Here is a 17949-nt window from a genome sequence, read left to right on the forward strand (position 1 = left end):
CTGTCCCTGCTGACATCAGCGGTGGCCACATTTAAACTCATTTACTCTCAATGTCAAACTAAATGAACGTCTGCACAACTGTTTTGGATACGTGTGAGATTATGTGCAAAAATATAGATATGCATAGTTCTTTTGGTAAAGTTCCCCTTTAAGTCAAATATCAAAGCTGATTTCTGAAATATCAAATCGGTGTAGTTAATTAATTTAGATACTGTGTCACACCTTCCATTACCATTAGTGTGATCGGTTGGATTTTTACATTTTGTTTCCCCCCTACACACCTAAGCAGCTATTGACCATATTCACCCGGGTGACCATTTTGCTCTTATGTGCCATGCTCCGGTTGGGATTCCGGAATCCCAACCTGAGCATTGACATGAGAGCAAAACGGTCACCCGTGTGGATATGGTCGATTGTGATAATATATATGGAAAAGGTCCTTCCGAATATGGCGATTCCCTCGAGCCCCACCCCCTCGGGACGACACCCGGCCGCCTGAATACTTTAGACAACAAATGTTTGTTTCCGCGTCTCTGATTGGCCAGGTCATGTGACATGTGCGCCAATCGTGGGACTGCAAGTTTCTACACCGGTTAAGCTTAGGCGCTCTTTCGAAGTTGGTTAAGGTTAGAGTTTGTCTTAGAGCATGACGATAGAACGCCTGCCCTGATTCCAAACTCTAACCTTAACCTACTGCGCAAGAGTCGCCTAAGCTTAACCAGTGATAAACTAGGCGTTAGGTAGTTTGCAGGCTGATAGACCCGGAAATAGGCGCCGACCTTGCCGTCCCACGATTGGCGCACATGTCACATGACCTGGCCAATCGGAGCGCAAAACTCGAAAGTATTCACGCCGCCCCCGGCCCCTAGAGATACTTTTCCACTTTCACCGAATAAATCGGGAATATTTTATAATCCTGCAATCCAGCGGCGTGATCTCAAACGTGGCGTAGAAAGGAGCGAACGGATGCGTGTGATACATTACATTAAGATGATATGCAAAAGCGTTTATTATTATTACCGTGTTTTATCCTTTTTCGGGTAGTTCTCTTGTCGGAGCCATATGGACGCAAACTGGTCAATTTTCCAACTGAGCCTCAGAATAATGTTTTTATTGTTGATAAAGTAAATACAGACGAAGCACTGCTTTTACAATTGGACCATATCTGCACGGTGGCCATTTTGCTCCTATGTCTTTTCTTTTTTATTTCTTTTTTTTTAGAACACGCCAACATTTTGGGAAATTAGCTTACCGCCTTCTCCAGAGAGAGACGAGAAGATAGATACCAGTTTTCTCTGTGCGTTCAGTAGAAAGTAGGCTAACGTGCAGCCAGATAGCCTTCTACTGAACGCACAGAGAGGAAACTGGTATCTATCTTCTTGTCTCTCTGGAGAAGACGGTAAGCTAATTTCCCAAAATGTTGGCGTGTTCCTTTAAAGGAATCCCAACCTGAGCTTGACATAAGAGCGAAATGGCCGCGGTGTGAATACGGCCAATAGTCTTTTACGGTAGCACTCATGCAGACAACACACTCTCAAAAAGTGGCATATAACATATATACCAGATACTTTCTATATCATAATTTCATGTTTTTTTTTGTTTCATGGCTATGACTGAACTGAGCTAAAAGCCCGGATTAGTCGGTAATTCTCTCAACTCCATGCTTGTGTGAGTGAGTGAGTGAGTGAGTGAGTGCGTGTGTGTGTGGAATAACCAGGCGTCTGTTATTCCTTTTTTATTTTGTTTTAGATTTCACAGCTATGTATGTTCTACCTCTTGATGCTTTTTAGAGAAGATGGGAAATAGGCTATGTCAGCATAATAGCATATGCAAATGAGAAGAAGGAAAAAAAATAAACAGAATTTAAAACACGATCCACTTGAAGACTAGACACCAAACACGGAAGAATCTTTTCACAGCACATTCGAGTTGTCCTCCGATTTGAACGATATGCAATAATAGTTACAATATCATTTTGCTATGTTGAATTAAACTTCTAACACCCTCTTGATTTCTTAAGATCACAACATTAAATATAATTTACATAATTAACAACATTTTATCTTGTAACTGATTTTGTGAGGTCGGGGGGTTTGTATACAGTATACTAGATGTTTACTGTACGTGTCTGTATACTATATTGAACTGCAGAATAGATTTGAACTGCTCAGTGATGGCGAATCACTCATCATTTCTCTTGATACCAGTAAGGTTCACAGTTAAAAATTCTCAGGAAGCGTTTTTTCTCATGGTTGTTAAGGGTTGCATAGTGCGTTTTCTAGTTGGAATCTAATTGGATATTGTTATGGACAGCAAGATTGAAGAAAGATTGTTATACACGCGCATCCATACAAAACAAAAAAAAAGGTCTTATCTTGCTCACCATTCTGTGTTTTTGTTCATGTCTTGCTGTTTTTTCTCCCACTGTTCAAATTGTTTCGTGTGAAATTCTGTTTTGTTTTATTGATTGATGTGTTAACCCTTTGCATTCTGGTGTTCAAGGTCATGTTCAGTGAAGCTCTTGTTTTGTCCTTTTTTTTGTAGATTTCTTTTTCACATTATTTCCAACGGGATGTACGTGTAATTGATATTAGGGGGTGCACGATTCTATCTCAAAATCTATTCTCGATTCAATACATGAATCTAGATTGCTTTTCCCATTTGACTGCGGTAGAAAAACATCACACAGAATCAAATATAAACCTTCAGTAAGATTTATTTGCCTGTTTAGTCAACTCAATTACTGGCAGTCTTCTGCAATAACAAAGTATGGCTAACATTTTTCATTTTTTTTGGAATTTGTGAATTCCTTTTGAATCTAGAGATAGAATCACGATTCTTATCTGAATCGATTTTTCTTCTCACACCCCTAATTGACATACTTTCTCTTAAGTTTCCACTTTACTTTGTCTTCTGATTAGATTGGATGTAAAACTTAACTAAACTAAAAGGCGATGGTTACAAGACCAAATGAGCAATAAAATAGTGTCTCACAATCATTAAGCGGAAACTTTTCAAGTTCAGGTTAGAATTTGAATTCACTTGTAGGAGTCATTTCCCTATGATGCGGGAGGACAGAATCGAGCATAAAACAATGGTCACAATCTTAATTTACTGACCAAACTGCGTAACACCTTAGTAAAAAATAAAAAAGACTGTTTTACAGACTAACGTTGCTGCTACCCTCCTCCGAATAACCCCAAATAATCAAATGCACAATCAACAGTTTAGATTTTCTGTTTGAGAGAACATGGCTTATTTTTTTTGTAAACAAAGCCTCTCGTTTTTCCTAGTAAGTATATAAAATAAATATCCCCCGTTTCACCGATACCTAATCTAAAAGGAACATCTTTCAACGTCACCCCCAAGTAGTTCTCATTGTCCACCACAAGTCTTGTGAGTGACCCCTGACCTATGACCCGTCGTACTGCTTAGGTCTCGTGCAGGGCATCAGAACGGCTTGGGGTGCGATGTGCTTATTTGGATCCGGGTGCAGTGATCGACCCAATAATGCATGTAGAGAGAAAAAAAAGAAAAGGAAAAAAAAGCATTGTACCGATATTGTGCTGGGCTGGTTTTTGTTGTAATCGTCGGTTGTTCTCTTCGGTCCATCTCTCGATTGGCTCCCGACACTCGGATCGAAAAGGGTTTGAATTAGCATCAGTGACGACGTCACACAGACTATCGAATCCCTTTCAGATCCGAGCTGTGATAATTAAGGGGTTAATTGGAGATGGGTCTTTGTCTCTCCTTGGATACTAACACGGGTCTTTTTGTATGTGATAGCCCCAATTATATTCAAACATAATATCGTGGTGCTATATATTTGATAAAAATTACTATTATCGTATTGGGAATATTATCGTGAGAAACTAATTGTGAATTGAGAGGGTTAAGTTATGGTTCGAAATTTATTTTTGGATACAAATACACACAAAAAAAGGTATATGTTAAGAATAGCTATAAATCTATTGGAATTATAAACACTGACCCCTTGAGGTACATATTAGATTGCAGTAAGGTTTGTACATCTTTTTGATAAGTGTCTATACACGTTTCCTTTCATATGGTAAATTTGTGCTGTGATTAAGCTTTGATAGACTTTCTTGAATTTGTAAATAAAAACCAAAATGTTTGGAACATAATATTAGTTGTAATGGATCGCTTCTTTGTTTACAAGCATTGCAAACTGTTTCCGCATGGCTGTGAAAGGTTATCTGGTGATGATTTTTGTAAGAAACTTAACTTTTACACTGAATAAAATGCTTACGACTTGGAAACGGCCTCATTTTTAAATCCTCATGTTTTTCGGCACCGTGCAAAAAAGGAGTTAGCAAAACCGGTTGGGCAGTCCATTCATTTGCATTTATAAATTAAAATCTGTATGACTAGGTTGTGTGAACTAGAGCGGTTCCCAAACTTTTTTGGCCGTGCACCCCCTGTCACCTCCCGACCTAGCTGACGCACCCCCCAATGGGTTTCAGTTAGAAAAAAATGTTGCTGGTCTCCGTGCACAGATGAAGCACACCTGTGTCAGACACGCCAGAGACATTGTTTATTATTAAAACGTATGTTTTTTATTAAAACGTTTCTTGAATTTCATGATTTACAGTGAAAATCCCCATTTGAAATAATGTATATTAGTTATATTTATTAGTAAAATAACACCATAGCACCGCCATTAGCCTTTTCATGTCACGCACCACAGTTTGGGAACCACAATACTCAAAGTACTATTGCGTTATGAATCTGCACGTAACTTTGCCATCTTCAGATATTTAGGCTTTAAGCGATCTGAAAGCAGTGTCCTTTGTTATGAAATACTACATTACAATGATGGTTAAATTTTGTATACCCCGTTAATCTCTTAATACTTAAGTACCGTTTTGGGAGATTTGTACTTTACTCAAGTATTATTAGGTTTGTATACTTGTACTCAAATTAAAGTTTTACTCCCTACATTTAAAATTACAGACCTACAAAGTACAAATCTCACAGGTCCAACCATTTTAATTAGTACATTTGTTTCTCTGGCCGAACTAACGTTATTAATCCTGCGGCCGCACTTTAAAAACAGCCAATCAAATCCCCATCAATGGAAAATTAACCCGCCCATAGGTCCTTGTGCAAGACTAGAAAGCAGGGATCTTTGATTAAACACCCGCTATCAGAATAGTGACAAGCTACAGAAGATGGCCACAAACAATAGTACGAGTTAACAGAATATTTCATTTCCCGGGAATAAATTAAGTTTACTTTAGTACATTTAAAAAACTTTACTCGTGTTTTTAGCCAGATACTGACTTTGAGACGATACCCATACTTCTCACTCAAGTATAAATTCTGGGTACTTAACCAGTGCATTTATACATGCCATTTGCTCTTCTAAACCCATATATACATGTCTACCCAGCCCCTAATCTATAAAGTGTATTCTAGTCATGTATCCAGTCTTCTGCCAAGGGCAAGTTTGTCCTTGAATCACTGATCCGAGTATAGCTCCAAACCCATCATGTGAGAAATGGCTTCTTTCTACCATTAAGCGGACGGTTCACACACCCATGAGCAAGGAGATCTAGTTAATCTGAGATTATGGGACCAAAATAATCCTGTGTAATGGGTCAAAGAGCCAGGCCTGGGCAAGGTAGTCATCCAGCACTCTGATCTGGAATGAAAGTGGGGCTGTAGTGATGCATTAACCAGAGGGGAAACCGTATTCAGAAGTAGCATAGGAAGTGTGAACTGGTATTATTTTCATGTGAGAGGAAAAAAAGGAACCTTCATAGAAAATGGGATTGTGTTCATTTTATTGGAAAGTCAATCTCCATTTAACAAAAACTTTGCCAGTCAAAAGACAACTAACTGCAACATTCATGGAATGGAAAGGGAATGGTTATGGTGTACAATATCGGAATTGAGGAATGGGACGAGGAATACGCAGGAGATGATGGACCCAACGGGGCACAGCACGATCAGGCAACGGCAGAGATGAGGAACGCAGGACGTCAAGACGACACTTCCTCCAGTTCCGCCCCCGAGAGCAGAACCTCGGAAGGTCAAGTGGGACTCGTCGTGAAGTGCTCGAGGTATAAGACGCCAGGAGGTTTGTTTTTAGCCATAGATCCAGCTTTCGTCGCAGCTGGCGTAGCTGCTCAGCTCCTCGGGCTTAAACCACAGAGCGATCTCGTTCTTGGCACTCTCCACGCTGTCACTGCCGTGGATGATATTCCTGCACACACACAAAATGGGTACTCATTTAATAAGAAGCTTCTATCCCAAGGCCATCAGGCTGCTCAACAAACAATAAACACTATGCAACAACCATCAAATGCACACACGCACACTCACTTTAAACAAACACACTGCAGCACCCACTCTCCACACTACACTGATGACTAAACCACAAGATTATTAAACGCAGCATGTTTTGCATTAAAAACACATGCCTAGTTCCCTAGACACAATAGTCCCCTTTACGGTAGGGGTGGACGGTATAAAAAAAATACACCGGTATGGATTTGCCCTACGGTATGGATTTTGACTATACCTTGTGACCCCGGTAGACTAGAGTAGCAATGATGTTACTCGACGATTCACTCGACGTTTGCAGTGGTTGTTGTTGTTGCAGTGTTTAATTTTACAGAGTTTTTCTCCACTTGCTCACGGACCTTGCCATAGTTTTGGCATTTCAATTTGGCCAAGGAGGCTGAGAGGAACGCAGCAACGGGCTAACGTTAGCCGCTAACTAACTAACACCAGTACCATTAGTGAGGAAAGGGGGGGTTATATTGACGAGGCTTGACAACAGAGGTTCAAAGAACTTCACATTTATTGTCTATTCGTTTCTTTATATCACTTTATCCATCGGGCTGCTTCCGTTTCCAACTCTTGTGCGTCGACAATGACATCCTGGTGTGACATCAACTACGGCAATTTAGGACACTCAAACCGATTACATCACGCTCTCCACGTTGTCAAACACGTACACTAAAGTTAAGTTATGGAGTTGTGTTGTGTTTGAGGGAAAGAAACCTCCTGTAGCTTTTATTTTCACTTTGTGCCGCTTGATTTTATTGTATTTCATGAAAAAGGTGTTTTTCAGAAGTAACTTTTGCATTTTTTATTGCAGTTTTGCACAATGTTCTTAAAATACCTCTGTACTATGTGAAATATGTCCTAGTACTACAAGAGTACAGTAATAGCTGCCATACTAGTGTTTTACCCCCTTCAGAAGCATTTATATAGAAACGTTTAAGATAAATGAATATACCGTTAGTCTATGCTTCAAATTATACCGTGATATACATTTTAGACCATACCGTCCAGCCCTACTTCATGGTGGCCATCGCCGGGTGAAACACGGGTGTAATTAACATTAATTATGGTTCCATTTAGGTGCATCAGCCATTCCAGTGAGACTGCGTGCACACGTACATTAAAAACACCTATGCCCCGTCCTAATCCCCCCCGGAGACAGGAGGGCTGAGGGGCAGACAATAGGCCCCGTCACAGCTGCCATTTTGACCAGTAAACACAGGCGTAATTAACATTAATTATGGTCCCCTTCAGGCGCGCGTCAACAGCGACTCCAGTGCACAATAGCAAAGACTGTAGACGAGAATGAAGAACTCGTTCAAAGCGGCGCCACTGGGGTGAACATAAACCAGAAAAAGGATCCGTTCAGAAAGGAGATGGCACAACTGGGGAGTCATTTCCTGCATTTTATCACGTGATCTCCACAAGGCGTGGCATTGGCTGGCTTACTGGCCCACCTTAGGAGACCAGCGATCTCCATGAACTAATTGGGGATAGCATCAGCGTCGAGGTCCCCCCCCCCCCAGTGGTGTCTCTTTGAGCGCTCTTTTCCCATCTACAGTCTGGTATCGTGCTCGCCGTCTCACCGGAATAGTGGCGACACACCTAAAGGGAATGACCCAATTAATGACTAATTACACCCGTGTTCACCCTGGGCCTATAGAGACCACCAGGTCCTGGTGGGATTAGATCACAGGCCGTCAGCAGATCAGCACAGCAGTACAGTGCGACCGTAAGTGTGTTATTGCAGTTAAGTTTATTTTTTTTATCCACTTTTTCTCCCATCCTAATTTCGTATTTCCAATTCTTCGCTCCCCCGTCTTGAACGTTGCTAGACTATGCCTCCCACTGGTTGGCTGTAGTGAGGATAGAAGCCTTGCATCACGTGTCCCCTCCGGTACACGGAGGCAGCCTGTCGCATCTTTTCACCTGCACAGCTCGAACTCTGTGGCGAGGAGTAACGCGTGGGAGGCTCACGCTGCCCCCGATACTCACCGTTTCCGTCGCACCGGCGTCACCAAACCGACAGAGTCGCCGTCCACAACGTCCAATCCCCACCCACCGGCTTTCCCACCCTCTAACACTTGCCAATTGTGTTAGTATGACGGCCGGCCAAGCCGGTAGCAACGCAGAGAGCTGGGCTCGATACCAGCATCTCCTGCGTTAGTGGCGAGCGCCTTGCCCACTGCGCCAGTCAGCCGCCTGCACAAACGCTTATTTATGATAGAAGTGCATCTGTGACAAGGTGTCGCTAGATTACGAGTCAATTTAGAAATCGCTCTGATCAATGTAACGCGTCGATATTAGGAATGACGACAAGTGCATCACAAAAAAGTTCCCAGAGAACGCATCACTGATGATACAAAGTCTGAACCAACTGCAGACGCATCACAGAAGCAACGAGACGTCCGGCCAGTGTCCACCGCGTAGTAGAGGCTGACAGCGGTGGCATTGTGCCTCGACGTGCCAAATGGACATGGCAGCGTGCCAGCGGCGCTCACCTGCCAACTTGGATGCACAAGTCTCCTCGGATGGTGCCGGGCTTGGAGTCAGCGGGGTTGGTCTCGCCGAGCATCACTCTGCCGGTCTTCACTGCATTCAGACCCTCCCAGACCTGGAGAGAAGGGGGGGGGGGGGGGGGGGGGGATAAAATGAGAATATGAAGTCGTCTGTACACAGAATCTTCTCGGTAGGTGCAACAGCAGGTACACTGTTCAGACTTGGAAGGAAAGCAACAGTGGCAGGCTTGAGATAATTAACTTTCCAATATATAAAAAACACTTTGGCTTGAGATAATTAACTTTCCAATATATAAAAACACTCGTTTTTCATCCCCAATTCCCATTTCTTACTTTTTGCCCCAAGTGCCCATTAATTTCCCACGCCGAGTTGGATAAACTCCGACCAAATGCACTGGCAAAAAAATAAATGCCATTGTTTCACATCGTGTGTCTCACCATGGCGACGACTGGGCCGGAGTGCATGTAGCTGACGAGGCCGGCGAAGAACGGTCTGTCCTTCAGGTCGATGTAGTGCTGCGTCAGGAGCTCCTCAGACGCCTGCGGAGGTCAAACACAAGGTCAACATCGGCATGCTCCAGGTGTAGTTACACTTTAAAGGATCAATAGGCAGCCGCCAGTTTTTGGCACCATTTTAGATTTCGTATTATATCTCAACAGGAGCTAAAACACACAGCTGCCTGCTAGCTACCTGGCAGGAGCTAAAACACACAGCTGCCTGCTAGCTACCCGTCAGGAGCTAAAACACAGCTGCTTGCTAGGAGCTAAAACACAGCTGCCTGCTAGCTACCCATCAGGAGCTAAAACACAGCTGCCTGCTAGGAGCTAAAACACACAGCTGCCTGGTAGGAGCTAAAACACAGCAGCCTGCTAGGAGCTAAAACACACAGCTACCTGGTAGGAGCTAAAATACAGCTGCCTGCTAGCTACCTGGTAGGAGCTAAAATACAGCTGCCTGCTAGCTACCTGGTAAGAGCTAAAATACAGCTGCCTGCTAGCTACCTGGTAAGAGCTAAAATACACACAGCTGCCTGCTAGCTACCTGGCAGGAGCTAAAACACACAGCTGCCTGCTAGCTACCTGGTAGGAGCTAAAACACACAGCTGCCTGCTAGGAGCTAAAACACAGCTGCCTGCTAGCTACCTGGCAGGAGCTAAAACACACAGCTGCCTGCTAGCTACCTGTCAGGAGCTAAAACACACAGCTGCCTGCTAGCTACCTGGTAGGAGCTAAAACACACAGCTGCCTGCTAGCTACCCGTCAGGAGCTAAAACACACAGCTGCCTGCTAGGACCTTAAACAGCTTCCTGCTAGCTACCTGGTAGGAGCTAAAATACACAGCTGCCTGCTAGCTACCTGGTAGGAGCTAAAATACACAGCTGCCTGCTAGCTACCTGGTAGGAGCTAAAACACAGCTGCCTGCTAGCTACCTGGCAGGAGCTAAAACACACAGCGGCCTGCTAGGACCTTAACCCTTTTAGGTTGCGGGGCTTGTTTGGACCCGTGGGCGGAGAACAAAGGGATTTAGAATGACTCATAAATGCTCTGGAAGTCGCGCTTTTCAGAAATCTGTAAAAATAGAAAAATGACAATTTCGAGTGCTTTGAGATTTACTATACATGTCTCCTTACTTGCTAAACATAATACGCTTTGTAAATACATTTAATTCTTGCTAGATGTTATGCTTGTAATTATCTGCGTTTGCCAGAGAACTACAGCGCGTCACGAAACGCACACAAACACAAGAGAAGCGTGTGCGCTGTGAATAGGTGTTACCCCGCGCAGAGGTGAGAGGTATCAGAGACTCGCTACCCCCCATCCAAATTCTAAACAACAGATCGGCATCGGCTTTTCATAATATGTATGAAATATCTCTTGCAATAATATCCACGGGACACTGAGCTGCTTCGCAGAATAATGTGGTGTGTGTGTATGTGTGTGTGCGCTGAGACGCAGCGTCAAGACGAAACTTGTCGAGTCTGCTTCTATGTATGTCTGCTTCTTCTGCTTCGACAGTCCTGTATACCCACGTCGCGCTAAAACATTAACTAAGTATGGCAGAGTGCGTGTGTGTATATGATCAGCCACTGGCTACTGTGTGACGAGTTTGGTGTTTTGGCCACCCGCGCTGTAGTAAACACGGTGCTTTAGTTGACAGCACGCTTTGTGAAGGAAAGATGACGTCGCCTCTCTCTCTCTGTCTGTCTGTGAACCCAGGTTGCTTTCTAACCTATATATATCTCTCTCCCTCTCTCTCTCTATATCTCCCCATCTCCCTCTCTTTATCTTTATCTTTATTACGGATCCCCATTAGTCATCACCGCAGCAACAACTAGTCTTCCTGGGGTCCACACACAACAAAAACAGTACATACATAACATTATAGTAGCATACATTTAAAAATATATTCCAATATTCCTACATATAAAAATATAAAAATATTTCCAAATAGCATTACAGTACACAAACAGAGTATCAGATCACAGAAAATACAATAAAAGGGATTAAACTCTCAGACAGTCATTTCTTTACAGTGTAAACTACAGTATCTGTGTTTTTCTTTAATGTAAACTAATTTCTTTTTCTCTCAATGCTCTTTTCAAATTATTTTTAAAACTTATCTTACTGGTTATCTGAGTAAGATGTACTGGCAGTTTATTCCAATATGACATGGCTCTATATAACAGTTCTTTGCTGCATTGGTTTTTGGTAGTAGCAGTGTGAACGTTTCCCTACAGGCATGCCTAGTATTATACTTATGTCGATCATGTGTACATGTTAGCTGTGAATACAAACAGATAGGTTCTCTTGAGATATATATATTCCTCATGAACAAGATCAGGCTGCAATCCAGTCTGTCTTCCACCTTCAACCACAACAGCTTGGTATGCATCCCCTCCACACTGTTTCTCATTGAGCAGTTCAGGGCCAGACGGGCCGCTCTGTTCTGAGTGAGCTGGATCTTATTGAGCTCTTGTCTTGAGGCATTAGACCAGACAGCTGGACAGTAGTCAAGGTGAGAAAGAACTAATGACTGTATCACTTGCTTCAATATCAGATCGGCTAGAAAATACCTACACCTTCTGATAATTGAAATACCTCTGCTCATTTTGGCAACCACATTGTTGGTGTGAGTTGACCATGAGAGTGTTCCATCAAGTGTGACACCCAACAGCTTTGCCTCTCTAACTTGCTCAATAGCTGTTCCGTCTAAAGATATACTTAGCTTCACGTCTTTTCTTATAGTATGCTTGGATCCCAATATTAGGCTCTTGGTTTTTGAGATGTTTAACTTCAGCCTGTTTTCAGACACCCAAGTGGACACTAAGTTCAAATCTCTCTCCATCTCTCCTCTGTATCTCCCTCTCTGAGACTACTCCCGGTCTGAGACTACTTCTGTGTGTGTGTGTAACCAAATGCATACCTACATGTATGACCTATATCTATCTAATACTTTTGGATATGAGCATTCTTTTCAATAAGTATGGAAGCCTGAACACAGAATGACACCAGTATCACTGACTACCACGGCAAGCCTATAGAAAATGATTCTATTTAATAATAATAATTATTATTATTATTATAAATGTCTCTCTCTCTGTTTCTTTCTTTCTATCTCTCTCTCTTTCTATTATATTACTATTATATATCTATCTAAATATCTAAACCTCTGTCTATCTAGTGTGTGTATATGCATGGCATCAAATCAAAGTGTGTGTTGCCTGTATTGATCAGTCACACTATACCCCCATTCAGCTGTAATTGTTCCCTGCTGGGCCTTTGTTTCATGGTGTGAATTAGTCATTGAAATTAACATTGACATCACATTGAATTCTGGGAAGGAGTGTAGTTCCCTTATCATTAGCTGAATTCACTGAATTCCCTTCAGAGGCTCCTGCTGCAAATTGGTAATGACTGTACCAGAATGTTTGATAGGACATTGATTGAAAACGATCGTCTCAAATTTGACAATTGATGGCTTATTTTGAAGGTATGAATCTGTAATTTTATATTATGTAACAAAAAAAGGGGGAAATTCTCAGGAGGAGCTATTTAGGTTAGACTTCTAAGGGTTAAACACAGCTTCCTGCTAGCTACCTGGTAGGAGCTAAAACACACAGCTGCCTGCTAGCTACCTGGCAGGAGCTAAAACACACAGCTGCCTGCTAGCTACCTGGTAGGAGCTAAAACACACAGCTGCCTGCTAGCTACCTGGTAGGAGCTAAAACCCACAGCTGCCTGCTAGCTACCTGGTAGGAGCTAAAACACACAGCTGCCTGCTAGCTACATGGTAGGAGCTAAAACACACAGCTGCCTGCTAGCTACCTGGTAGGAGCTAAAACACACAGCTGCCTGCTAGCTACCTGGTAGGAGCTAAAACACACAGCTGCCTGCTAGCTACCTGGTAGGAGCTAAAACACACACAGCTGCCTGCTAGCTATGTGGCAGGGTGTGGCTTTGGAGGCATTCGGTTTAATTTGGTTCAAGGAATTTGGTTCCTTTTAATTCGGTTCAAGGATTTGACGTTTTGCCCAAAATGAACAGCCGCCTATTGCTCCCTTAACAGTCAGTCATGTGCACATATTCATGCTCCAAGTGTACTTTAACTGCTAAAGAGTATGAACTAAGTGACTAAGTGTAGTTTAACGGTTAGTCATATCTTCTGTGCTGGGTTGGCAGTACATGCAAGAAGAGGCACAGAATCAAGGCAGACCCGAGTATGGTTGACATGTTATCCAGTTTCATAAAATATAAAAAAAAAGGTCTCATGTTTTGGGGACACAGGGGAGGTGGGTGTCCTAGGATTGGTGGTGGGTTGAGGATAGTCGAGCTGGGGCACTTTTTTCGAAAAATGTGCAGGTTTTACACTATTCTACCATGGGATAGAAGGAATCATTTCTCACTTTACACATACTACAGAAATAGCAACCAGCTAGCCATGTATAGACATTTTGACCGGCTGAAACGTGCATACATACATCAGTTATGATTTTATGCCATTTAAAACCCCATGGTTGTGTAGAAGTCAGTTTAAAAAGACTGAATACAGCCCACACCGTAAATGGTGACTAGTGAGCCTCTGTAGGCGTGCAGGAAGATTTGCCCCGACCACAGACCTGTGTGTGGAGGTGACAACAAGGACACCCAACACTCACGCTAATCAGTGTTGCTGCAGTCAAGAATAGCTACACAAGCTAATCTGGTCCCCACTTAAGATCTTCAGGATACGGCTAGGATGTGTGCACCAAAATGAATACATTTTATGAGTGTTATTAAAAAAAGGTGGGGAAACTGCCTGCTTTGGACTTCAGGGTAAATATGACCCAATTTAAGAATTCCTACATGCACGACTTTATACCCGATCTATATCGCAAGTAAAGTCGTACTTTTCTAGTTTCTGGCTTTGGGAGAGCATAGCTTTGTTTACAAAATTGATTGAACTTCCCCCTGGCCAATGGCCATGGAAACAACATGTAGGAATTATTGATAGGATTGGATGGTATTCCTCTTTAACCAATAGACAATTATTCATTGCAGCAACTAGTGCGACAGGTCCTGCATTATTAATTAGTGTAGGCAGGGGCTATGGCATAAAATAGATTGCATCGAGAGCCGAAACTTACGTGCGTCATTTTCATGGCCACGAGTTTGAATCCCTTCGTCTCAAACCGCTTGATGATCTCTCCAACAAGCCTTCTGTGGACTCCATCGGGCTTGATGGCAATGAAGGTACGTTCCTCGTTAGACATGATCCTGGGGGGAAAACAGCGGGATGGTTAAGCGAAAGAAAAAAAAACGAATACAACCAAGAACTTTCCCAAGAAAAATCCACTCACGGTCGTGCAGCACACGGTACTACTGGAGGGCCGGACGCCGCCGACCCCATCCCTGACGATGACTTACGAACACCCGGTACCACCCGCCATGATCACCTTCAACATCCACTGAGCTGGTGTGTGAGTTTACTAACGCCACCCTGAGTCATGACCCCTGACCCCTCCTGGTGTAAATCACTCCAAGCTCGTCATTTACCCAACTCACAGGAACGCTCTTTACGCTTCTTTGGGCGTGGGCTAGTTGCGCATGTCATCTTCCCACCGCGGCTACAGGCTGCAAGCAACCGCCACAAAGTCCAATACAACACAAGCTGATGGAGATGTACATGTTTTAATTGATCATGCTCCTTACTTGCCTAATAATTGTTATTGATTGTATGCTGTGATTTTATATGCCCCCTTTTGCTAAACTATATTGTGTACACACCCGATGACGTGACTAAAATGCAGGAAACCTCAGTTGCCTTTAACCCTTTCACTGCAACAACACACAGCAGGTTAACCCTTTACCATCACGACAGAAGGTTAACCCTTTACCATCACACGACAGAAGGTTAACCTTTCACTGCCACACGACAGAAGGTTAACCCTTTACAATCACACGACAGAAGGTTAACCCTTTACTATCACACAACAGGTTAACCTTTCACTGCCACACGACAGAAGGTTAGCACTTTACTATCACATAACAGAAGGTTAACCTTTCACTGCCACACGACAAAAGGTTAACTTTACTATCACACGACAGAAGGTTAACCCTGGCCTTCACTACCACACGACAGAAGGTTAACCCTTCACTATCACACGACAGAAGGTTAACCCTTCACTATCACACGAACCCTTTCACTATCACACGACAGGTTAACCCTTTCACTGCCACACGACAGAAGGTTAACCCTTTCACTGCCACTCGACAGAAGGTTAACCCTTTCACTGCCACACGACAGAAGGTTAACCCTTTAGTACTATCACACAACCGACGGTAAAGGCTTATAACCTTCTGTCGTGCGACAGTGAAAGGGTTAAGAGTTTAAATAAAAGGTTTGAAATTAAACAATCGGTTGAACTTCCATTTTACTCATAGCGCCAACGACAGCCGGTAAAGTACCACGCGCCACGCCTCAAATGTTCTAACCAACAACTACCACTTATGACGTCAAACGAGGCTCGCGGGGTCGCGGCGTTATATCAACGGCAAAGAACAGTTCTTATCAGGACATTTACAGAGTGAAAAAATTGCACAATAGCTGACATATTGCAAAGAAATTCTGGAGAAGTTTTTATGTTTATTTTATTTTCTGATAACAGGTTTATTTGCTAGGATTTTAGAACATCCAGATCCACACACTCCCTCGTCAGTAGGTGGCGGTAATGCTCATGGAAAGTGATGCCAACCGCCAATACAATAGAAAGAGGCGCCGCGCGGCATCCGCTCTACTTCCGCATCGCTACAGAGCCGGTAAGCGAACGCGGAAGCAAACATGGGTTGGGATAAGAATTTAGGCAGCCGGCAACCGGAGCGCGTGCTCCTCTTTTGTTCCGATGAGACACAAAGAAAAAGGCGAGACACTGAAGAAGTTGGTAAAAAAAAGTATATGCCTAAATGCATAGTCAAGTGTGTGCTATACGTTTCACAAAGTACTTTCGATATATTATTATTATTAGTTTCCGTTCTATCCAGACAGCTAACGGCAGTCGTCATACGGAGTGCCGCTGCTTTGCTTTCTCGAGGCCGGTAGTGGAGAGTCATCACTGCTACATCATCCACAGATTCCACACAGATATGATTAACAAGTGCACGTCGAGGTGCGCGATTCAACGGCACCAAATATGATGATAAATAAATATTATAAATGAATTTACCGTAAATGAGAGAGAGAGAGTATTTCCATTGCTTTACCTTGATTGATGGTGAAGTTAGTCCGGTGGTGTTGCAGTGACCGATGCTAACTAACGCTCTGCTGACGTGGTGAGAACGAGAAGACCAGCTGGCTGCGCGCGGCTCGCCTTTATACTCGGGGGGCGGGACTAAGGTCTTGGCACCTAAAGTAGAATTATATCATCACAGACATCATGAGTGACATTTAGAGTGACGAATCCTTTACTTGATACGTTTGATCAAATTAATGTACATCTAAAATGACACTGCTAGGAATTGTCAATAATAACCAAGGTACAAAATAAAAAGCTAAAGTGTTTGCATGAAAAAGTCACAAAGTGTTCCTTTATTCTAATCCCCTTGGGGGAAAAACTGCCACGTGTGAATGAATGAATGAAAACTTTATTAACAGATTGCAGAATTGGTACAATACAGTACGGCTCAATACACACAATTGTTAAGGGGATGCAGACCAGAGAAATACTTTCGTCTTGTTTACATCAGGGTCCCCCATTTTCAATTGAATGAATGAATGAATGAAAACTTTATTTAACAGATTGCAGAATGGGTACAATACAGTACGGCTCAATACATACAATTGTTAAGGGGATGCAGACCTGAGAAAGACGTTTGTCTTGTTTCCATCAGGGTCCCCCATTTTCAATTCATATAGACATTTATGACATACATAACATACATGACATTTATGGCATAGGGACATATAGGTATTTCGTACTGATACATTTGTGACATAGGCGGTATTCCAATATACAGTACTGTTACCCCTAGATCCTGACAGAGTATATACATATGATGGGGAGGGGACTGTACATTAGGAGGGGGTGGGTGGGTGGGAGGGGAATATACATACGGCGGGGAGGGAATATATACATGCGGTGGGGAGGAGACTGTCTATTAGGAGGTGGTGGGGGTTTTGGGCATTTACGGTGGCCAGTTTCGAATTGCAGCCTCCCGTAGGTGCTCTTTAAGGGCGGTTTTGAATGTGGGCAGGGATTCACATTCCTTTACAGCTTTGGGTAGGGCGTTCCACATTGTTGTGGCATAATTGCGAAACGTGTTTAGTCCCTTGTTTGAGCCGAATCTGGGTTTAACATGATTTGTTGAGCTTCCTCTGGTGTAGTGGTTGTGGTATTCACTGACCTTTGGGAAGTATTTTGACATGTACATGGGCACCCCGGTCGTATAGTGTATCTTGTAGACCAGGCCCATTGCAAGTTGCTGTACTCTGTCGTCTACTCTAAGCCATCCTAGGTTGGCAAAGTGGGCAGGGGTGAGGTGGGTTCTGGGGTTCAGGTCAAGTAGTAGTCTGACCAGTTTGTTTTGTGATGTTTGTAATTTTGTTTTAAGCGCCTTTGAGGTGCTTTGGTACCATGAGGTG

The 17949-nt window shown here is 43.1% G+C and overlaps 1 protein-coding gene across 1 annotated transcript; it reads right to left on the reverse strand.

The window, feature by feature from the left end:
- Window positions 1-5790: 5790 nt before the first annotated feature.
- Window positions 5791-16664, reverse strand: nme2a (NME/NM23 nucleoside diphosphate kinase 2a). The gene is made up of 5 exons (XM_084323558.1): window positions 16572-16664; window positions 14459-14588; window positions 9273-9374; window positions 8817-8929; window positions 5791-6229 (listed from the first exon to the last, which is right to left on the reverse strand). Exons 2-5 carry the CDS (start codon window positions 14582-14584, stop codon window positions 6112-6114), a joined length of 459 nt encoding a protein of 152 aa, XP_084179684.1. The 5' UTR covers window positions 14585-14588; window positions 16572-16664; the 3' UTR covers window positions 5791-6111.
- Window positions 16665-17949: the final 1285 nt, after the last annotated feature.

This window comes from Notolepis coatsorum, assembly GCF_963971535.1.
Source record: "Notolepis coatsorum genome assembly, chromosome: 10".
NCBI lineage: Eukaryota > Metazoa > Chordata > Actinopteri > Aulopiformes > Paralepididae > Notolepis > Notolepis coatsorum.

Coding starts and splice junctions, on each gene's coding strand:
- nme2a (XM_084323558.1), bottom strand. CDS start 14,584: ATGTCTAACGAGGAACGTACCTTCATTGCCATCAAGCCCGATGGAGTC. Junction 8,930..9,272: donor CCGGCCCAGTCGTCGCCATG/GTGAGACACACG, acceptor CCTTCTCTCCAG/GTCTGGGAGGGTCTGAATGC. Junction 6,230..8,816: donor TTGTGCATCCAAGTTGGCAG/GTGAGCGCCGCT, acceptor GTGTGTGTGCAG/GAATATCATCCACGGCAGTG.